Below are 24,064 nucleotides of genomic sequence, written 5' to 3'. Positions count from 1 at the left end.
ATTAGACGAATTTTCCGGCGAACCGAAACAGCACAAATACGCCCATCACTACTAGCGAGGCTAATTGTAAGACTGCACTAGGTAACTGCACACTTAGGGGCAGATTAATCAAAGGTCAAAATGAAAATTCAAATTTAAAAAATTCAAATTTCAAGTTATTTTTAGGGAATAGTTCAAATTTGATTTGAATTTGAAAAAAAATTTGAAAATTAGAATTTTCAAAATTTATCATGTACTGTCTCTTTAAAAATTTAAAAACCTTGACCATTCACCATCTAAAACCTGCCAAATTGCTGTTTTAGCCTGTGAGGGACCTCCTAGAACCTAATTGGGGTCAATTGGTGGACTTTGAAAAATCTAAGTTTTTTTTTGGAAAAACTTTGAATCTAATTTGATCGAATGTGCTGTTACTTTGATTCATATGATTCGAATCTGATCACAAAACGGACCTATTCGATCGAAAACTGACCTGTTTGGCCAAAAAAACTTTGATTACATTTCGGTTGGTCTTTTTGAATTCGAATTTCATTTTTCAAATTTGAAATTCGATAAATCTGCCCCTTAGAGGCCCATTTATAAAAGGTCGAATTTCAAATTCATGTGAGTTTTTTTTTATTAACTCTAATAAATTTGATTGGGAAATTATTTATGGCTAAAATCGAATATCTAAAACTCAAACTAATTTTACGAGTCAAAAACTTGAATCAAATTCAATTGACTAAACTATAATCACGTTGTATCTCCGAATAAAACTCGAATGTCAGGAAGGCTATTAATTATCTTCAAATGGGTCACCGGACCTCTCCCATTGGCTTATACTTTACATGAACTCGGCAGGTTTTAGGTGGAGAATAGTAAAGGTTTGATAAATCTTGAAATTTGAATCGAGTTTTGATTATTCCCAATTCAAATTAGTGAGTTTTGACCAAACAAAAAAAAAATTCAAAAACGAATAAATGTGCATGTTAATGATGAATGATCTCCTAAGCATCACACCGAAGACTGTACCAACAGAGCTGACAGTTGCTCACACACTGGGCAAGTGATCCGAGAGACTGAGCAGAACCTGCTTTGGTTTCTTGTCGTTATTAATAGGAGAATCCTGGCAGCACCTTGTCATTCAGTGGATGGGAAAGGTCCCAGATGAAGGGGAATTCACAGGCTCATTTGACTTTTCTAAGACTTTTCTTCCACAATATTCCCATCATTCCTTCCTCTTCTCAGTCGGATCCAGTGGGACTTTCATAGAACCCAATGTGATACGTTGCTCCTGGGCAGCACTTCCAATAACAACGAATTCTTGTAGTTTCATATTATGATATATTTAAATAAACTGATGGAAAAATCACATTTAAATTAACTTTGGATTTGTTTTTTTAGAATTTTGCCTTCTTTCCAATGTGATGCTATAAATGCAAATTAGTTGCTAGGGTCAGTGTCCGCAGCAACGAGACTTCCAATTATGTGGTTATAGTTTTTCTTATTAAAGGGGTTGTTCACCTTCAAACCCTTGTTTCCATTTAGTTGGTTTCAGACCGTTCACCAGAAATAATGACTTTTTTCCAATTACTTCCCATTTCCTATTGGTGACCGTTTTTCTAATATTGAAGTGTATTGTCATTTTTCTGGGGGGGGGGGTCGCTGACCCTGAAAACTGTTGTAAATTGATACATTTAGTTGATACATTTGTTATCTATGTCCCTGCTGAGCAGAACCTCTGGCAGTTAGACTCCAGAGATACTGCTGAGAAATGTATCAACTAATTGTATCAACTAATTGTATCAACTAATTGTATCAACTAATTGTATCAACTAATTGTATCAACTAATTGTAGCAAATTGTAAGTTCAGATGTTCCTGGATCACTGACTTGCCAGACTGAAACACCAGAGACAGGGAAAAAAACGGTCGGGTTCATGTAGAATCAATGGCAGAGGTCCAGTGACCCATTTGAAGAGTTTAGTCAAATTTGAGTTTTTGGGTTGGAAATATTAGTTCGAGTTTTAGATATTTGATTTTTTTCTTCAATAAGATACCATTCGAATTTTGAGGTTTCATTCAAATAAAAACAAACTAATATTCAACCTTTGAGAAATCTGCCCCTAAATTTCAATTTTGGGAAACAGTAAAAAATGGAAAGCAACTGAAAAAATTCTTTGTTTATGGTGAACAATCTGAAAACAACTGAACGGAAAAAAGTGTTTGTAAGGTGAACGTCCCCTTTAATATAAAAAGTTTATGTTCCTGTCTGACAGATCAATGCCTGGTTGCCAAGGTTAGTCACCCTAACAACCACCCAGCAGCTAAAATGGCAAACTGGAGAACTATATAATTGATAAGACTGCGCCTGTACACAGGGAATGGTTAATACAGAAATATGTTTTACTCTGCAGCAGTTACTGCTATTTGTGTGTGTAAGTGTCTGTGTAAGTGTCAGTGTCAGTGTAAGTGTAAGTGTCTGTGTAAGTGTAAGTGTCTGTGTAAGTGGAAGTGTCAGTGTAAGTGTCAGTGTAAGTGTCTGTGTAAGTGTCAGTGTAAGTGTCTGTGTAAGTGTATGTGTAAGTGTATGTGTAAGTGTCTATGTAAGTGGAAGTGTCAGTGTAAGTGTCAGTGTAAGTGTCAGTGTAAGTGTCTGTGTAAGTGTCTGTGTAAGTGTATGTGTAAGTGTCTATGTAAGTGTAAGTGTCAGTGTAAGTGTCTGTGTAAGTGTATGTGTAAGTGTCGGTGTAAGTGTCTATGTAAGTGTAAGTGTCAGTGTAAGTGTCTGTGGAAGTGTCAGTGTCTGTGTAAGTGTAAGTGTCTGTGTAAGTGTAAGTGTATGTGTAAGTGTAAGTGTATGTGTAAGTGTCTGTGTAAGTGGAAGTGTCAGTGTAAGTGTCTGTGTAAGTGTCTGTGTAAGTGTCTGTGTAAGTGGAAGTGTCAGTGTAAGTGTCTGTGGAAGTGTCAGTGTCAGTGTCTGTGTAAGTGTCTGTGTAAGTGTCTGTGTAAGTGTATGTGAAAGTGTCTGTGGAAGTGGAAGTGTCTGTGTAAGTGTGAGTGTAAGTGTGAGTATAAGTATAAGTGTAAGTGTGAGTGTAAGTGTCTGGCAGGAAATGCTGAATTCTGATGCACAAATTGCCACTACCCTCTTCTCCGCTGCCCGACTGGAATTCCAGCAGATTTGGGCCAGTGGATTTGGCTCCCAGCTGTGCCGTGTTCTCACGCAGGATATTAATGGAGGGGCTGTTTCCCGGCACCAGAGAATTGTCCCAACATGTGGGGGGGGGGCAGATTACACTTGTGTGTGACTTGGAAGGAAAGGCAGAAATATTTGGTGTCAGCGCTGAGTGTTCCTTTCATAACATCAGCTTTTACTCCAGTTGAAAATATGTGAAATGTGCAAATCTGGGTCCTCACCTCCCACTCGTGCCAAAAGCTTGAATTTCACTCTACAAAAACCTGCTCCGTTTATACCCCCCCCCCCATTATTGTGTTGGCAGAGGTGAGGAATTTAGTAATGTCAGTGTTTAACACATGGATATTTAATGGGCATGTAAAGGCAAAAAAATTAAATCCCATTTTACTTTCTTTAATGAAAAAGAAACCTATCTCCAATATACTTTAATTAAAAAATATGTACCATTTTTATAAGAAACCTGACTGTATGCAGTGAAATTCTCCCTTCATTTACTGCTGTGGATAGGAATTGTCAGACGGTCCCTAACTGCTCTGCAGGGAAACAATCATACTTATGTACAGCAGGGGGAGCCCCCGCCTTACTTCCCAGCCATGCAGAACTCAAGCAGCTTTGTTTGTTTCCCTGTAGAGCAGTCGGCGACTGTGTAGAGATTTGTGTTGGATTTTATTTTTGCCTTTACATCCCCTTTACTGTTTCCAACTCCAGCTGCAGGGACAAAGATCATGGAGCCAGATTTAAACAGATAAACTGGGATTCTATTTGGAGGATTATTTTGCTGCAGCCACTGGTTCTGCAGAGTTGGAGAAAGTTTATATTAAACAATACAAAAACTATAAAATCCACATTAGATTACATGACAACACAGGAGCCAGTGCAGTCTGTATATTCTGATTATTAATCAGTCTTGTGTATCGGCTTCTGGCAGATATTATTTGACTTGTGCTGTTTTGATCATTTATGACGATCCCTAAGCAGCCCAGATCACACTGAGCATGTGCACAGTCTTGGTCTTGCAAAGATGTATAACAAAGTTACAAGACGGTGACCCCCTGTGGCCAACTTTGAAAGCATAAATCATTTGTTTGATTAGGCTTGTGGTGCAGTAAGTTCATGTTTATGTTTAGTATACAAAATACAGCATTTCTAGACTTATCCTATTTTACACTTTACTTCCCTTTTAAACTGCAACTCTCCTGCGGGATGTTGAGAATGCCGAGTGTTAAACACTGGCTTCGATACACTTTTGGGGAGGAACAGCCAATTATTATTAACACTAGTTTGTTTGGATGTTCAGCATCTATTTGAGTTATCAGCTGGAGCCCCCTAAAGACCAAGTACACCCCCCCCCACAGCACAGGGTCCTAATTTATGCCCCAGGTTGGAAAGAATTGACTTGGAAATAGAGAAGTGGGAAAACACCACTAAATGACCTTCTACATTCTGTTGCCATTTTGCTGAACTTTTCTACTTTCTCCACTGCTGGTCCTGACTACTGAAGAAAAGTAGCAGAAGTCAGCTGATTAAGAATCCTGTGAAGTAACAGGCAAGGCATTGTGGGAATTGGAGTCTTAGCTCAAGCAGTGCTGCTACATTGTATAAAAAGTCAGGGAGACACCGCTGTTCCATTTACACATAATTATACCCGCAGTGTCAATGTGTAACCAGTGTATAATGGGTAGTTGCTTAGAATTCCAATGAAACACTATGTGTATATATAGATATATTGTTATATTGTGTAACTGATAATGAAACGTTTTACTGGTGATCATTTCAGCTCCCCAAATTGTCCCCGGCTCATCCCTAGGGCATCAGGCTGGGCCCAGTTACAGGTCACACTGGAGGAACTTGATTCCATCAGTCACAGCCGGATACATTTGTGCTGAAATCAGGAATTAGTTCAGAGCCTTTCTGCAGATTTCTTATGACAGATCAATGGGTGACGAGTTGAGTTTATTAATGGCCGGTGTTGTGGCATATTGAGCACCTGTTAAAGGGGAAACAACAAACTCAGAGCAGAGAGATCAGTTTTATTAACAAATTCCCTTTATTCCTGATATAAGGGCAATGGCACACGGGGTGTTGTGTCCCCACTCCTGTACCGTCTGCTGTTACTCTAATGGATCTGTTACTCATTCTAAGAAAAAAGGGGCATATTTATCTAAGTGTCTAAATCATTTTAGGCTCCATTTACAGATCCTATGGGTGCTGAGCATTTGCACCTTGGGCTGCGCTTTGGACCCTGGAGCAACGTTATAACCACAAGGTGCAGCAATAGGAAAAAAGGCAGCTGAGTACAAGTCTCTCCTGCTTCTTCAGCCTGCTCAGAGACGCCATTAGAAATCATGGGGCCCCATACAGCAACATTTTTGAGGCACCCTGGGCCCTGCCCACCCCGATCCCACCCACACCACAGTTAAAAGACCACACAGACATCAGTGCTAAAAAAGGTAACCCCTCCCACACACAAATAAAAATAAGTTAAAAAAACTGTGCTGCCAGGGCTCCCCATAAAAGTTTTTTTTAAAAAAATTGGTGGTCAGGGCCCCCTATAAGTTAAAAAAAAAACATTGGCGCCACGGCCCCCTATAAATTTTTTTTTAAAAAAAACATTGGGACCAGGGCCCCCTTACAAGTTACAAAAATTTGGGGCCTCAGAGAATATTTTTTAAAAAAACATCGATGGCAGGGCCCTATAGAGTATTAAAATAATTCATCGGTGGCCAGGGGATTAAAAATAAAAAAAAACACACATTGGTGTTGAGTAGAATTGAACTCATGGCTTCAGGACTTCAACTTCGCCTCCTTTAGTGACTTCTGGTCTTTTTGCCGCTTCAGGACTTCCATTTCGGCTGTTCTTTTTTATTACTTCGGGTCTTTTTGCTGCTTCAGGGCTTAAATTTCGCCAGTTTTCATGACTTCTGGTATTTTCGTGGCTTCAGTTCTTCAATTTCGGCTGTTTTCGGGACTTGGGGGCTTTTTGCCGCTTCAGGACTTCAATTTGCCTTTTTACATCGCTTCTGGTGTTTTTGCTGCTTCAGGGCTTCAATTTCGGACGCTTTCATGACTTTGGGTCTTTTTGCAGCTTTGGGACTTCGGCTGTTCGGCACTTCCGCATTTCGGCTGTTCGGGACTTCAGGAGAGGGGGTACGGCTTTGGCGCTGTCCAGGGGGGCCTGGCTATTTTGAGAGGTGCAGCAGTGCCGGGTCCCCCTTCAGGCCCAGGCCCAGCAGTAGCCCCTGTGCCCCCCTGATGGCGGCCCTGCCTATGGGCACCACCTATGAAACAATTCAGGAAGGTTATACAGCAGGTAATTTGCTCTTGCAGAAGCTTTTGGCCACAATTCTGATGCGCAGGCACCTGACTAAAGGGTAAGACAAGCAGAGCCAGATTTGTGGAGAGGCCACCACGGCCCGGGCCTAGGGCAGCAGAAATTTAGCGGGTGGCATTTCACCGGTGGTAAATTTTTTGCGAAATGAAACGGGTCAAATTCACCCATCCCTACCCCTGAGTAGAACAGCTGAAATTCTGCTTTAAAGAAATTTGGCTCTTAATATTACCAAGAGCAACTTTTTGTTACTTCCAGTAACCTGTATATATATGGGGCACGGTGTTTCATATTCTTAATACTATATTATTATATGATATTATACTATGTTATATTATACTTAATACATATTCTTAATACTAATAATACTATGATTAAGTACCAGGGGGTATGAAACGCGTAAGGCAGAATACCATGTGGTCTGTATACCTATCTTTTTAGCATGATTTTTTAATAAAGACTATTTTTTAATACAATATAGAGTTTTGGGATATCCCAAAAATGATGGGCCCTTTTTGACAGGCCCTGTAGAGATTAGCATCCTACTAAATACATATATTTATATAACAGGTTATAAATGAACATACTTATATCTTGTATATTGTCTATACCCTGCAGCACAAACACTAAGCTGCACATCACTATATCCCTCACTAATATTCTTCTGGACTTTTGGACTGGAGCTGACATAGTCACTGCCATATAATCCACATTTAAATGAAAGAATAGCCCGAGGGAAAGAGAGAAGGTGTCAATGGGATTTGTGCATTGAAAGTTTTAGGAAGAAGGAAATGAAAAGAAAGGGAAGAGCAGGAGACAAACAGCTGTTGAAAGTGGTGTGAGATAAAGGAGTGTTTTTGGGAGGTGGGTGAAGTGTTTGGGGAGGGAGATGAAGCTCATTGATTCCTGGGCTGGAGACACAGTCACACATGTGAGAATCATCCCTGGGTTTTACCTGCGCGAGGCCTAATCAGCGAGGCTTTCGTCTCACGTGTGATCCCGGAAACTGCTTCTTACAGGTAATGTCTATGGAGCTGTCTGATTTCTGTCTGATTTCTGTCTGATTTCTGTGTGATTTGGCAGCTTGGGGGTTATTTTAAGATTCAATTTTAAGGTTTGATCCACTGCTTATTCACCCTATGGCACCCAACTTATTTCATTAGAGCAGTGATCCCCAACCAGTAGCTCGTGAGTAACATGTTGCTCCCCAACCCCTTGGATGTTGCTCCCAGTGGCCTCAAAGCAGGAGATTATTTTTGAATTCCAGACTTGGAGGCAGGTTTTATTGTATAAAAACCAGTTGTACTGTCAAACAGAGTCTCAATGTAGGTTGATAATCCACATAGGGGCTACTAAATGGCCAATCACATCACTTATTTGGCACCCCAAGAACATTTTTCATGTTTGTGTTGCTCCCCAACTCTTTACTTCTGAACGTTGCTCACCGGTTCAAAAGGTTGGGGATCCCTGTCTTAGACAAGATAGAACAATCCATATACACAAACATAGTCTCACACTTTTTGAAAGGGCCGTGCACTGTGGCCCTCACTCAGGGGGCTCTGGGAGTTGTGGTGCACATAATATGAAGTGTATTGATTAATAAGTGAAAAAATGTAAGTGTAAAATGTTCGTTTACGGCAGAAAATAATCACACAGCAAATGTCTTCAATCTCTTTCTTTTAAAGGGTTTGTTCCCCTTTAAATGAACTTTTAGTATGATGTGATAGTCTGAGGCAATTTGTAATGATTTTTTGGTTGTCATTTTTTTTTATGATTTGTGGTTTCTGAGTTATTTAGCTTTTTATTCAGCAGCTCTCCAGTTTGTAATTCCAGCCGTCTGGTTGCTAGGGTCCAAATTCCCCTAGCAACCATGCAATGATTTAAATAAGAGACTGGAATATGAATAGGAGAGGACTGAATAGAAAGATGAGGAATAAAAAGAAACAATAACAATACATTTGTAGCCTTACAGAGCATTTGTTTTGGAGTAAGTAAATCTGCTCGGGGACCTGGAGTTTTCCAGATACTAAATCTTTCTGTAATTTGGATCTTCAAAATTAGAAAATCCTACAAACATTAAATAAAGCCAATAGGCTGGTTTTGCCTCCAATAAGGATTAATTATATCTTAGTTGGGATCAAGTACAAGTTACTGTTTTATTATTACACAGAAAAAGGAAATCATTTTTAAATATTTGGATTATTTGATTATAATGGAGTCTATGGGAGGTGGCCATTCTATAATTTACTTTCTGGATAACCAGTTTCCGGATAACAGATCCCATACCTGTACTACACTTTTGTGATAATCAGTCACTGTCACTAGTATATTATGAGCTTGTGAGATTCAAGAAACAGAAATATAAAGGGAAAATACACCCTGTCCCTGTTGGCTAAATGTTCCCTTCTTGTCATAGAAATGCTCAGTAAAACTTACTTGATCCCAACTAAGATATAATTAATCCTTAACTGGAAGTAAAACCAGCCTATTGGATTTATTTCATGGTTATATGATTTTCTAGTAGACTTAAGGTATGAAGATCCAAATTACAGAAAGATCTGTTATCCAAAAAGCACCAGGTTTCAAGCATTCTGGATAACAGGTCCCATACCTCTATTACTATTATTATTACAGGTATGGGATCCATTATCTGGAAGCCTATTATCCAGAAAGTTCCAAATTACAGAAAAGGCCATAGACTCCATTTTATCCAAATAATACTTTATATGTTTAAAATAATTTCCTTTTTCTGTGTAATAATAAAACAGTAACTTGTACTTGATCCCAACTAAGATATAATTAATCCTTATTGGAGGCAAAACCAGACTATTGGCTTTATTTCATGTTTATATGATTTTCTAGTAGACTTAAGGTATGAAGATCCAAATTACAGATCTGTTATCCAGAAAACCCCAGGTCCCAAGTATTCTGGATAACAGGTCTCATCCCTGTACCTTGTACTTGATCCCAACTAAGATATAATTAATCCTTATTGGAGGCAAAACCAGCCTATTGGCTTTATTTCATGTTTATATGATTTTCTAGTAGACTTAATTTATGAAAATCCAAACTACGGAAAGACCCCATTATCCAGAAAACCCCAAGTTCCCTGAGAATTCTGGATAACAGGTCCCGTACCTGACTATTGATGGGACCACACATCACATAAAAAATGGCAATGTGTACGAGCCCCTATACAGACCTTAGTAAAGAGACAGTACTTTGATTATTGAATATTCAAACGATTTTTACTTCGAATCAAAGTCGAAGTAAATTCAAAGTCATACTATCCTATTCGATGGTCGAAGTATCCACAAAATTACTTTGAATTTCTAATTTTTTTACTTCGAAAATTCCCTCAAATTCACTTCGACCCTTAGTAAATCTGCCCCTTTGTGTGTGTGTGTGTATAAGAGAATGGGGAGATTAGAACTGGGAAATATAAAATTGATGTTAAGTGCAAAGTCTGTGTGTAACTTACAAACACAAGGGCAAATCATTTGGAAGCAAAACGTTGCCCCTCGGAGGTTATTGAGGAAGGTATTTGTACAGTCTGTTACACCGCGTGTGTTCACAACAAATCCACTAAGTGGTGCCGTTGGGAGACTAATAGAGCAGTGAGTCACTATTATGTACAACAAGGTGTTAGAGCTGCAGGGGTCACATATTTATACACAGCAGATACTAATGACAATTACACAGGAGTAACGGGGCAGTGACACTGAGCAATGGCTGCAAAGACTTAAAGCAAAACCAAATATTGTAAGAGAATGTTGCTGCAGCCTGTGAGGTCTCACAATGAAGTTCATGTTGAGGTTTATTTCCTCTTTATCTTTATAAGTGACAATATCCGACAGTTTGGGGAGGAAGTGGGGAAGGCTCGTGAATTGTGGCCTGAGATCTTATTTGCACCACTGGGAGCAATCGGCACTTGTTTGTTTCATTTGTATTTGAATAAGAAATGTTCCTCTTATAACTGTGAGGGTGAGAAACGTATGTGAAATTATACAGGGGTCACTGCTGAGATACAATCACACATGACATTTGCAATTCCTTTTAAGCGGAAGGAAAGTGTAAAATAGAATAAGGATAGAAATGCTGTATTTTGTATCCTAAACATAAATATGAACTTACTGCATCACAAGTCTAATCAAACAAATGATTTATACTTTCAAAGTTGGCCACAGGGGGTCACCATCTTGTAACTTTGTTACATCTTTGCAAGACCAAGACTGTGCACATGCTCAGTGTGATCTGAGCTGCTTAGGGATCGTCATAAATGATCAAAACAGCACAAGTCCAATAATATCTGCCAGAAGCCGATACAGCAAGACTGATTAATAATCAGAATATACAGACTGCACTGGCTCCTGTGTTGTCATGTAATCTAATGTGGATTTTATAGTTTTTGTATTGTTTAATACAAACTTTCTCCAACTCTGCAGAACCAGTGGCTGCAGCAATATAATCTTGAGACTTGAGGGAGTCACATGGGACATAACTGTTGCTTTTGAATCTGAGCTGAATGCTGAGGATCAATTACAAACTCACTGAACAGTTATGTCCCATGTGGCCCCCCTTATAGTCACTGACTAACTCAGAGTTAGAGAGCTGAAAAGCAGGAAGTAGTGTTCTGGCTGTTATGTTACACATCCACTCACTCCAGCCTTTATACATTACATTTTTGTCTAACTAACTATATTAGAAACATTTTTTATTTTGCACAGCCTATTTATTTACCCAGTTTTTATTTTTACACTGAACTGTTCCTTTAAATGAAATCATACAGTTCCTAAGTGTATGGACCCCAATTTCATTTAGGTGATGTCCCTCCTGCTCATCTAACCGTCTGTCAGTCCAAGCACAGTCTGTCTGCTAGAGTAACTGCTACACTTTAGATTCTGCACAACAACATTTGAATCATGTCACAAACAATATAAAGATGAAGACCAACTTAAGGGAGACATAAAGCTGATTTGTGCTGAACACACACAATCCTTGCATTTGGGACTGGGCTCTTTATTCTGCAGTTAAAGGGGTTCTGGTTGTTCACCTTTAAATTAACTGTTAAATTAAATTAATCTAGATTTCAAAATTGAAGATCCAAATTATGGAAACATCCATTATCGGGAAAACCCCAAGTCTTGAGCATTCTGGATAACAGGTCCCATAGCTGTACTTGGGGAAGTAGAATCAATATTTTACCTGTAGTGTTGATAAGACTTATAATTGTCCAATAAAAATGAGAAATGATTCCATAGGGAATATGTTCATATTTCTGTATTGTTAAGAACCAGTGAAATAGGGACATAATCAGGTCTAATTTTTTGTCTTTTATTCCTAAATCCATTAAGTAAAAGTCATCAGTGTGAATCCCAGGCCAATATGTGATGGTTGCACTTTACTCGCTGACACTTTGTTTGTTATTACTATTTGTGTTTGTTGCATAAAGAAGATTTGTATGAAAGTCTGAGCCTGAGTTTGTATTTAGCAAATGCTTCTGTATTGAGAAGGGTTTAAAAATAGAAAAAGAGAACATGACAAGGGGTGAATGTGCTGCAGCTTCTCTGCTGCCTGTGAATGGAACACTTCCAATTATAACGAGACAGAGAGAGAGACAGAGAGAGAGACAGAGAGAGCGCTATGCATGATGCCATTGAGACCCCCCTTGGGTGTAAGTGTGAGGAGTGGGACAGTCAGTAACTGAAGGGACAGGAGACAGGGAACTTATGGCACAAACATCACATTGTGTCTAATGATAACGACGAGTGACCTTCCCTCAATGCCACTTCATTAATAGTTGTGCGACTCGGCAGAGAGATGACTAAATAGTCTGGGCAATGGCAACGAGACACTGGCCATGAATTGACAATGAGTTTATCAGGGAGGCCGGACACACACAGCTGGACTTGTCCTTTACTTTGGGCTCAGGTAGGACTCGGCTCTTTTACCCTCTTGTTATTGTTTCACAAACATTGTGATGGTTTTGTCTCGACTCGTGTACTAAATATTTAGGGTCTGCTCAGTTGATCCATATGTGACCTCTAGTGACTCACCAGTAAGGACTGGGGTAGCGAGGGACAAACAGGGGCATTGTCATGGGGCTGAGTGTCTGTGTGACTGTGTGTGTGTGTGTCTGTGTGTATCTGTGTGTGTCTGTGTGTGTGTGACTGTGTGTGTGTGTGTCTGTGTGTATCTGTGTGTGTCTGTGTGTGTGTGACTGTGTGTGTGACTGGTTGTGTCTGTGTGTGTGTGTGTGATCTGTGTGTGACTGTGTGACTGTGTATGTGTGTGTGTGTGTGTGTCTGTGTCTGTGTGTACACACATAATATTTCACTTTCCCCCAGTACAAATCATATATGTTTATATTAAATGGAACAGAGAATTTAAAGAATGTATCATTTTTATGATATTGTTTCAATCCAGTAATTAGTGTTATGTGCAAGAAAGGCAGTTGTGTATTTATACACTTTTTATTCACTCTTATTATTATGTACCTGCATTAGGGGGAGAGTAACATATTTTATACTACAATTAAACCGCAGTTTCTTAACCCTTAATCTCTGAGCTCCAATTTATTACTGATACGGGGAGACGTTTCACTGTGTCCTACCCCCTGGTTAAGAATATTTGGGCTAAAAAAAGGCACAATACATGATAAATACATGATAAATAAAACTTGCTTTTTATGGAAATAAATGACATTTTTGGAAATAAATGAAAGTTTTGACATTGCTACTCGTTTGGTTTCCTATGGAATATCAGTATTTGGAGCAAGTAATGCGCCATGTCTCACTGTTCTGGCCAATTAGACCCCAGTGGTATAAACCCCGCCCCTTATCTACATTCTGTCTGTCTGGTGAGTTTGTCCCATTATGTTCGGATCAGAATCTTCCAGAATCCAACTTCTGTGACTTATTCTCTGAGTGCAACTACAGTGTGTATGTTACTACCAGTGTGTCCATTTATTTGAAATACTGCAAAGCCCATAGTGTTCCCAGCCCAGAATATACTTTCCATGATATTTTTGGTAAAACTAATATGTGGAGCCTTATTATCAAAATCCACATTTTTATAACTATTTCAATAAAAAAATCCAGAAAAAAAACTAGAATCCAAAATTCAGAAAAAAAACTAGAATCCACGATTAGACCTTATTTATCATTAAAAAAGCACAAATTGATTGGATCGGGGACAAACACGAAAAAAAAGAGAAGAGTTTTTTCCACTAATCAGACGTTTTTTTAAGGCTTTTTCCTGGAGAGTCCAAATTTTTCGGATTTTTTGCCCAAAAAAGACCGAAATAGTTAGATTTTCGTGCTAATTCCAGCGCAGACCACAGAAACTTCTTTTTTTTTTAAATATATTTTTATTCTTATTTCACAGAAACTTCTAAAGAGGATATTGACTTCTCTCATTGACTTATATAGAACCTCGGCAGGTCTGACATGCCAGATTTTTGAATTCAGATTTTTTGCATCCTTGGGGAATAATAAACTTTGAAAAAATTTAGGTTTTTTTTCCCACTAAAAATTCAAATTTTATAGTAAAAACACCTCAAATTTTTCAAGTTTTTGGCATTCAAACTTTAATAAATAAAAGTTCTTTGTACACTATGGGCAAAATTTAATGAAATTCGCAAAGAGCAAAACTTTGTGAATAAAAATTTGCCTGTCGCAATGTAATATTCTTAGTTAGGCATTTATTGCATTGCAAATTTTAATTGCGCATTGTGAAACTTTAACACCTGCTCTGGAGTTTTGTTAAATGTTTTGTTTGTGATTGCGAGATTTTATTACATACACTGGGAATTTTCACGAAAGAAATTTGGTTGCAGACTTTGCGACGAATTCTTTGAGGTCTTTAATCAGTCAAAAATGTCATGGTCGCCAACACTTGCAAATGTTTTTTTCAACGAAACATTATATTCCCTCATATGCACGCGTTGAAAGTGATTTATGTTTTTTTTTTATATATATTTTACCAAACATTGGAAATCTGTCAGCTGCTAACACTCTAAGGTCACTTGTAATGACAACAGTCGCTGGGGAGGTTATGGGAGAAAAACAAGCTGATTTTGTTCCGTTTTATATTTAATAACAATCTGTTATCGATTGGGATCCTATATGGGCCATTTCCATATTGTTAGAGATCTACTGGTATTTATGTGAAACTGCCAGTTTCAGGATTCAGTGCGGATCCCTTATCCAGAAAGCCCAAGGTCCCGAGCATTCTGGATAACAGGTCTCATACCTTTACAATGAAGTGGAACGTGATATTCTGAGATATTTGCAACTGGTCATCATCATTTATTTATTTGAGCTTTCTTTTGCATTATGTCGCTTTTTGTTCAGTGTGTCTCCATTTGAAATGTCAGCAGTGATCTGGTTGCTAGAGTAGAATTTGCCCTAGCAACCCAGTAGTGGTTTAAATGAGAGACTAGAAATGGTCTAGAGAAAGGAAATAAAAAGTAACAAAAACATTAAAATGATAGAATTCCACACAGTAGTTTTTGAGTCCCAGGGTTAATGGGATGGTTCACCTATTAGTTAACTTTTAGGGGCACGTTTACTATGGGTCGAATATCGAGAGTTAATTAACCCTCGATATTTGACCATGGAAGTTAAATCCTTCGACCTCGAATATCGAAGTTGACGGATTTACTGCAATTCGTTCGATCGAACGATTAAATCCTTGGAATCTTCCCCATAGGCTAACATTGGTGCTCGGTAGGTTGGCGAGGTAGGTGGTCAAAGTTTTTTTTTAAAGAGACAGTACTTCGACTATCGAATGGTTGAATGGTCGAACGATTTTTAGTTCGAATTGTTCGATTCAAAGTCGTTGTTGAAGTAGCCAAAACAAACCTTCGAAATTCAAAGTATTTTTCTTTCTAATCCTTCACTCGAGCTAAGTAAATGTGCCCCTTAGTATGTTATAGAATGGCTTATTCTATGCAACTTTTCACTTGGTCTTCATTGTTTTTTTTTTTCTTTATAGTTTTTTAATTATTTACCTTCTCCTTCTGACTCTTTCCAGCTTTCAAATTGGGGTCACTGACCCCATTTAAAAACAAATGCTCTGTAAGGCTAAACATTTATTGTTATTGCTACTTTTTATTTCTCCTCTTTCTATTCAGGCCTCTCCTATTCATATTCTATGATAATTCATGGTTGCTAGGGGAATTTGGACCCTAGCAACTAGATTGTTGCAATTACAAACTGGAGAGCTGCTGAATAAAAAGCTAAATAACTCAAAAATCGCAAATAATAAAAAATGAAAACCAATTGCCAATTGTCTCACAATACTCCTCTCTACATCATACTAACAGTTAACTGAAAGGTGAACAACCCCGTTAAGTTGAGGCAGAAATGTGGGGCAAATAATGAAAAGACCTAATTAAACGTTGACCCAACCCCAGTGGCAAATCCAGCAGAACTCTAACTCTCCCCTTCTCTAACTCTCCCCTTCTCTAACTCTCCCCTTCTGTACAGATTCTTCTCCTGCTGCCTCATCTCTGCATCACTGTCAGGCCATTTGTTTCACTAAGTGACAGTTTGTTATGTAGTTTCACCTGTTCCATTGAATACATTATAAAGTTTACATTACTTCCAGCAATAAGGAACTCAGCCCTGCCAGACCTAACGGCTTCATTTATCACATTGATCTTTCCATTCAGGGACTGAAAAAAAATTAAAGAATTCTTTGCATAACAGAAACAGGACCTCGTTTAGTGGAGGCTGGAGCCTAAATGAAACATATACAACATGGAATCAATGCCCAGTCAATGCCCTATTAAACTCCAACTCCCACTTCAGCTATAGCGTTATAAATACAGCCTACACTACAATAATAAAACATCTTATACACTGTTACTATAGGCACATCTCTCCCTACTATACCTGCTATCCCACAGTCACACTCCCTTCCCAGAGACTATTATCCACTGTTACTATAGACACCATCTCTCCCTACTATACCTGCTATCCCACAGTCACACTCCCTTCCCAGAGACTATCATCCCACTGTTACTATAGACACATCTCTCCCTACTATACCTGCTATCCCACAGTCATACTCCCTTCCCAGAGACTATTATCCACTGTTACTATAGACACATCTCTCCCTACTATACCTGCTATCCCACAGTCACACTCCCTTCCCAGAGACTATTATCCACTGTTACTATAGACACATCTCTCCCTACTATACCTGCTATCCCACAGTCACACTCCCTTCCCAGAGACTATTATCCACTGTTACTATAGACACCATCTCTCCCTACTATACCTGCTATCCCACAGTCACACTCCCTTCCCAGAGACTATTATCCCACTGTTACTATAGGCACCATCTCTCCCTACTATACCTGCTATCCCACAGTCACACTCCCTTCCCAGAGACTATTATCCACTGTTACTATAGGCACCATCTCTCCCTACTATACCTGCTATCCCACAGTCACACTCCCTTCCCAGAGACTATTATCCACTGTTACTATAGACACCATCTCTCCCTACTATACCTGCTATCCCACAGTCACACTCCCTTCCCAGAGACTATTATCCACTGTTACTATAGACACCATCTCTCCCTACTATACCTGCTATCCACAGTCACACTCCCTTCCCAGAGACTATTATCCCACTGTTACTATAGACACCATCTCTCCCTACTATACCTGCTATCCCACAGTCACACTCCCTTCGCAGAGACTATTATCCCACTGTTACTATAGCACCATCTCTCCCTACTATACCTGCTATCCCACAGTCAACACTCCCTTCCCATAGACCTATTATCCACTGTTACTATAGACCATCTCTCCCTACTATACCTGCTATCCCACAGTCACACTCCCTTCCCAGAGACTATTATCCACTGTTTACTATAGACACTGTCTCTCCCTACTATACCTGCTATCCCACAGTCACACTCCCTTCCCAGAGACTATTATCCACTGTTACTATAGACACTGTCTCTCCCTACTATACCTGCTATCCCACAGTCACACTCCCTTCCCAGAGACTATTATCCACTGTTACTATAGACACATCTCTCCCTACTATACCTGCTATCCCACAGTCACACTCCCTTCCCAGAGACTATTATCCACTGTTACTATAGACACATCTCTCCCTACTATACCTGCTATCCCACAGTCACACTCCCTTCCCAGAGACTATTATCCCACTGTTACTATAGACACCATCTCTCCCTACTATACCTGCTATCCCACAGTCACACTCCCTTCCCAGAGACTATTATCCCACTGTTACTATAGACACCATCTCTCCCTACTATACCTGCTATCCCACAGTCACACTCCCTTCGCAGAGACTATTATCCACTGTTACTATAGGCACCATCTCTCCCTACTATACCTGCTATCCCACAGTCACACTCCCTTCCCATAGACTATTATCCACTGTTACTATAGACACATCTCTCCCTACTATACCTGCTATCCCACAGTCACACTCCCTTCCCAGAGACTATTATCCACTGTTACTATAGACACTGTCTCTCCCTACTATACCTGCTATCCCACAGTCACACTCCCTTCCCAGAGACTATTATCCACTGTTACTATAGACACTGTCTCTCCCTACTATACCTGCTATCCCACAGTCACACTCCCTTCCCAGAGACTATTATCCACTGTTACTATAGACACATCTCTCCCTACTATACCTGTTATCGCACAGTCACAGTTAGATCCCAGAAGTGCTGCTGTGGCCCTACTCCCTCGCTGCTCTGCTGGGAATTGTGGGATTGTGAACAAAACACACCTTTAAAGAAAGCTGGACATTAGAATGTAAAGATGTTGCATGTAGTTAAGAGACTCAGTGTAAGGACAGTAGTAGAGGAATTCCTGACACTTATAACTGGCACTACTTTGCTCGTATAGGAGGGGAGTCATTGCTGAATATTGAAGGGAAAGGAATAGAGCTCTCAGTTAGTATTAAGTGCACTGATAATGTTTCATGTAATTGCTTGTCTGATGCTCTCTGATAACATTACACACAGGTGCAGCTTGTTTTTGTAATTTAAACATTTCATCACCTCCATCACCACATTGCTCACTTAATCCCCGAGTCTTGATGGTTTAGCACCAGGGACTTACTCCAAGTGCTCGTTCAAGTTAAAAATACTCCAGTGAAATGATACACATTTCCATTTCCATCTCATTTGTAAATGTTGTTATAACACTGGATCGGGGCTGCCTTTACCAAATAATAATATATTAAATAGTTTTAAAAAATTCCGGGTATTTAGCACATCAAATAACTCTTCATCTAAGTCTTGCTCAATTCTCCCTTTATTCTGGGTAATTGCCCTCTATTCTGGAATATTTAGGAGAACCTACAGTATAAGGACATATCAGCAATAATTCCAAAAGTCACCAATATTAGCCTTCAGGCTTAGCCCCAGAGTCTGTGCCCTTTGCACCAAATTTGAGATCTCAGTGTGCCTTTTGTCTAGTGAAGGGGCCAGGCTTCTAGTCCACCAGTCACTTCAGCCCCAGGGTTATGGGCACTGTCAACAAGCAAAATAGGTTCCCACTTGGAGGCCCATCTACATCCATGATCTGCTCTAGCCATGCTCCAAGTTTGCCACAATCCCACCTATAATGCCCCAAAACCCACTCAACTGCAAGCCTTACCCATTTTGCAACTAGCCCCAGGGCCATGACTACTGTACACCCTGTACTCCCCCAGTTGCAGCTACAGTTGCCACCTTTTTTTGAAAAAAATACCGGCCTTCCTATATATTTAGATTTTTTCCCTATTAATAACATTGGGGTCAGGCATCATTTTTACTGGTCAGGCCTGTATAATACTGGCCAGGTGGCAACCCTAGTGGCAGCTCTGTGCAAATCTACCACCATATGTTATAACATTTGCTCAGGTGCAGTAATCCATAGCAACCAATAAGATATTTGCTTTCAAACAGGTGACCAGTAAATGTGACCTGCTGATTGGTGGCTATAGGTGATTAAACTTGTAGCAAATGTTGCACCTTTTATTGCATAATCTCATCTATATAGTAGATGTGGTTGAAGTAAGATACAGTGGGGGAGTCTGCACCCCCTTGGGGACCTCTAAAGAGGTGTTTTATCTCTTCTGTTTTATTCTCTTACCTGTGGGTAACTCTGAATGACAGCAGTAAGGGTTATCACATAGGTTAAATGTACGTAGAATAAGTTATGGCAATTGTAATGTTCATTGCAGTGTATTGTAGGGACTGCCATATGTTACACTACAACATGTCCATTTTAATTGGGGAGCATTAGTAAAATACATAAAAAGCATATTTTATGTCTATAAAGAAATACATAAAGTGCAGGTATGCATTCATACTACGTTAGTATTGAAATACTCAGAAGTGAGAATATGTCTGATTAATGCCTGTCTGTGTTTTGTTGCAGTTCTGCCCCGTTTTTGGATAACAATGGCTTATCTGTCAGCACCCAATTAGGAGGTGGAAGGGCAAACCCACTGCTGCCTTCTCCTGCCAGTCTTCAGCTTGCCCAGCTCCAGGCTCAGCTCACTCTGCAGAGGATAAAATTGGCACACACTGCGGTGACAAGTAACTCGGCTGCTGCTGCCGCTACGGTCCTCAACCAGGTCCTTTCTATAGTGGCCATGTCCCAGCCTCTGTTTAACCCTTTAAGACATGCAGCAATGTTTGGAGCACATAGTCACGCTGGGATGAACCCTCTTGGTCCTGCCTTGTCTAACGCTAGGCTTCCTCCAAGTGGATTACCATTTTCTACCCACAATTCTCCTCTTCCCCCAAATCATGCTCACAATGTAAACTCCAGGCAAGCTTTTGGAAAGGGTGGTAATAAGCCTGTGGGTTTTTTCCCAAGGTCCCAGGCGTTTTCTTCAGATACAGACCCTTCTGGTTACCATGGCTTAATGCTGGGAAGCTCAGTTGCCGGAGCAGCTTCTGGTGGTCACCATGGTCCCAAGCATGATCATCTACCTGGGTTTAAAAAGGACTATTATGATTCCCATCGACAGTTTCGCCCCCAGAAAGGCCCAAATAACCAGTGGGAATCACCTCGCACGTGGCAGTCTCCCAGATCACATTATGAGGGCAGAAATGAGATGTACAATCCAGAGGAACCAACTCAAGACACCAAATTCAGTCCTTCCATTTCTCAGACGTTTGTCAGACACAACAATGGAAACTCTGCTCTGAAAAACCTTCAGCCTCATGAACTCAATGACTTTCATGGCATTACACCTCAACACCTTCCGCATATCTGCACTATGTGTGATAAAAAGGTCTTCAATCTGAAGGTAAGTACCTAGAACTAACTCTGCTCTCTGGTCTTCCTACTCCTCACTTCACAACTGTCTCCACCAGTGCATGTATATACTCTTTACTAGTCTTGTACTCAACTGGAAAGGTCTTGAACCACCACATCCAACAAGACAAATAATTGACCCCATTCTACTGCTGCTTGTCCATAGACCTCAAATAAAGTATTGTGGCAAAACCCCTATTAGCCGAGCTTGCCAGCCAGCAACACCCAGTCTAGGGGGGTGCACCAAAACGATCCAAATTGTGCCCCGCAGTTAATAAGCCTGGCCCTGTGCTGATCAGTTTTGTGTACAAGCTAATAGTGACGTAGGGATGTGTATAGAAATGTAGTTGTGTGCACTACTGTTGTGAGGAATGAATGTGTTATTATTGACATACTAGATAGTGTACTAGTTATGGGCACTTACAAGGGAAGTAACATCTTCATCTCAGTTGCTTGATCAGTGCTGAACTTTGACTCAGGTTCTCCTGTGGAATGGCTGCAGGTAGATCTCCTGTGAATAACATGAAACCATTTGGAATACAGTTAGGATTTGGGATGGTTCTCCAAGGAAATGGTTTGACATTTTTCTGCAAGAAGGATTGGGTGCGGTATGGTTATGGGCTGGGAGTTGTCGTTAAAGTAAATCTACACATAGCAAATGAGACAAATAAGTGATACAAGTAAGATCCCCGAATTCTACTGAATATTACCGTATGTAATATCTCATCAACCAACAGCCTCCCAGCAGCCATGGTGAAAATGCAAAGGGCAGTAAACAATGGCACCCACTGCAGAATAGCTCCTAAATGCAGCACAATACAGTGGCGCCTATGTTTGACTGTTGGTGTTTCCCCCTCCCTGACCCCTAAATTGCACATATTTCACTTGCCAATTTAGTGTCATAGGGCAGGATCTAAGCACAGGGCTGCCTTGTACCCACCATCAATGTAATCTGTACATAGTCCACTGGCCCAAGGTGACCACAGAACTACCCCTAGCACAAGAACTGGTTACCATTGAGAATCACATCACACACACACTAGGGATTTATAGGGAGTAACTTATGTTATATGGAGTGTGAGGGAAACCCACATAGATAAGGAGGAACATACAAGCCTCTTGCAGATAGGGCCCTGGTTGGAATTAAACCTGGAACTGCATGGCAGCAAGGCTCACCCTACACTACAATAAGCTCAACACCTGCTGGTGGAAAAGGGATAAAATTGTGTAGGATTCCAGTTTTTTTCCACACACACACGGACACACGGACACACGGACACGGACAATCCCCAGCACTCTCCCACTCACATATGTCACACTGAAACACATCATTGAAATAATCCCGGGACGTTGAAATTTGGGAGCAACTGCTTTGTGAAACGGGCAATGTCAGAGTGACCCTGGCCTAACCCTTGGCACAGTAGCCGCATGTCTCATTAGATCTCCTGTAATCAGGATGCCTCTCTAGGATCAGAAGGGAACATGTCACGTTATCAGTTTCAATTCTATCCTGTGTAGAGTAACAAATAGCCGGGACATGTGAAGGAAGGCTGTGAGCTCTTCTGTACACTACGGGACATTCACTAAGAATCGTAGTTGCGCTTCGCAAATCCACTAAAATCCGAAGTTGCGCTCAAGGGTAGCGTAAGGTTGCGAAGTTGCGCTAGCGTTGATTCGCCAAGCAAAGTGAACTTACGTTAGCGTTTGCATACGGCGCCAAATTCAAATTTCAATGGAAGTATTCGTAGCATCACTACACAAGCCTGGGAAACCTTCAAAACATCAAATAAAATGTTTATTTTGCCCTACACATGTGCCCACTGTATAGTTAAGTTGCCATGAGTCAGGAAATGTAGGGGGGAAGGAGGGGAGCCCCAAAATTTTTTTTCGATCTTTTTCAGCCTATCACCCATAATAAAGAAAAATGCCAGCGTTTTTTGTGACTTAGAAAATGTTTTAACTTTGAAGCAATCCCTATCTACTCTATTGTACTTCGCTTGGTCTGAGGTGGCGAAGGAAGTCTGGTGTAAAAGGTAGCGTTCAGTACACTGCGCGCGTTAGTGAATTTGCGTAGTTACGTCCGTTGCGCAAATTCGCCAGGTGTAAGGGTGCGAAGTAACACTAGCGAATTTACGCCAGCGTCCGTTAGTGAATTTGGCAAGTAACAAAAATGCCCAACGCTAGCGAATTCACGCTAGCGTTAGGCGCTTCGGCGCTTAGTGAATTTGCCCCATGAATAATATAGAAGTGAACGTCATATTAACACACTTCTCAATATTTTACGAACATGTCACATACTCCATAGGCATTAAGCAGTTAAAGAAACACCCCAATACTCTCCTGTCTATTTATGTGAATGAGTTGTCTGTCACCACTTCAGCCCAATGAGACACATTTGTGTATTTGTGTATTTGTGTATTTGTGTATTGTGTATTTGTGTATTGTGTATTTGTGTATTGTGTATTTGTGTATTGTGATGCAGGAGAACTGTCCGAGAGGTGACAGACAACTTCCATTTATGCGAATGACAAGAGGAACAGTGCCGGGCCGGAATTGGATTATATTATAATTATATCAAATGCACAAAATCTGCCCAATTTACATCACAGCTCCATTTGCCTTAAAAGTTGCAGCATGTAAAGGAAACTGAGCAGACCTACAAATTGCTACAATCCCCAAAATTGACTAAATATATAAAAACTTACTTATGAAATATTCCCAAATTCATAGGAGGATGTTGACAAGTGACCCCCAAAACTATTCATTAAAGATCTGACACCTGAAGTGTTTGTCTTCTCAGTGACACATTGTTGATTTCAATAGGAAATGTGTGTTTTTAATATTTATTGCAGCGAGCAATATAAAAATGTCAAATTGAAAAGTCACATTTTGTTCCCTGTCCCTACAAGCACAACCAGAACAAATCAAAGAAGCCCTATTCATTTCATAACTGGTAAAAAAAGGGGTATACTTCCCCTTTAAAACACCTTACAATTGATGGTGAATGATCCCTATTATAATCTATGGAAAGCACATGGCACAGACAGTGAGAGTATAACAAGAGAAATCTGATCAATATAAATGGAGGTTTGTTAAAGAACAATTAGGTGGTAAATAGTGATCTAGTGGGAGCTGAAAGTGTTTGTGGATTATTCACAGTAGAAATACAGTCACCATTAGAACGGATGTCCCTGTTCTAGAGTATGACATTAATATACAATAAAGTGCTGTCCATGTGTCGTAAG

The 24,064-nt window shown here is 40.1% G+C and overlaps 1 protein-coding gene across 3 annotated transcripts in view; it reads left to right on the top strand.

The window, feature by feature from the left end:
- The window catches only part of rbm20.S (RNA binding motif protein 20 S homeolog), a 76,120-nt gene that overhangs the window by 27,521 nt on the left and 24,535 nt on the right, over window positions 1-24,064 (top strand). The window contains exons 1-2 of one of the 3 annotated variants that reach the window (XM_041570760.1): window positions 7,365-7,521; window positions 19,932-20,811. In XM_041570760.1, coding sequence (XP_041426694.1) covers window positions 20,149-20,811 — 663 coding nt within the window. In that variant the 5' untranslated portion in view covers window positions 7,365-7,521; window positions 19,932-20,148. Of the gene's footprint in view, window positions 1-7,364; window positions 7,522-12,117; window positions 12,434-19,931; window positions 20,812-24,064 lie in introns of those variants that run through there. The other 2 variants (XM_041570761.1, XM_018227218.2) reach the window with 2 other exon arrangements.

This window comes from Xenopus laevis, chromosome 7S (assembly GCF_017654675.1).
Source record: "Xenopus laevis strain J_2021 chromosome 7S, Xenopus_laevis_v10.1, whole genome shotgun sequence".
Taxonomy (NCBI): Eukaryota; Metazoa; Chordata; class Amphibia; order Anura; family Pipidae; genus Xenopus; species Xenopus laevis.
This window is presented reverse-complemented; position numbering and strand designations above follow the sequence as displayed.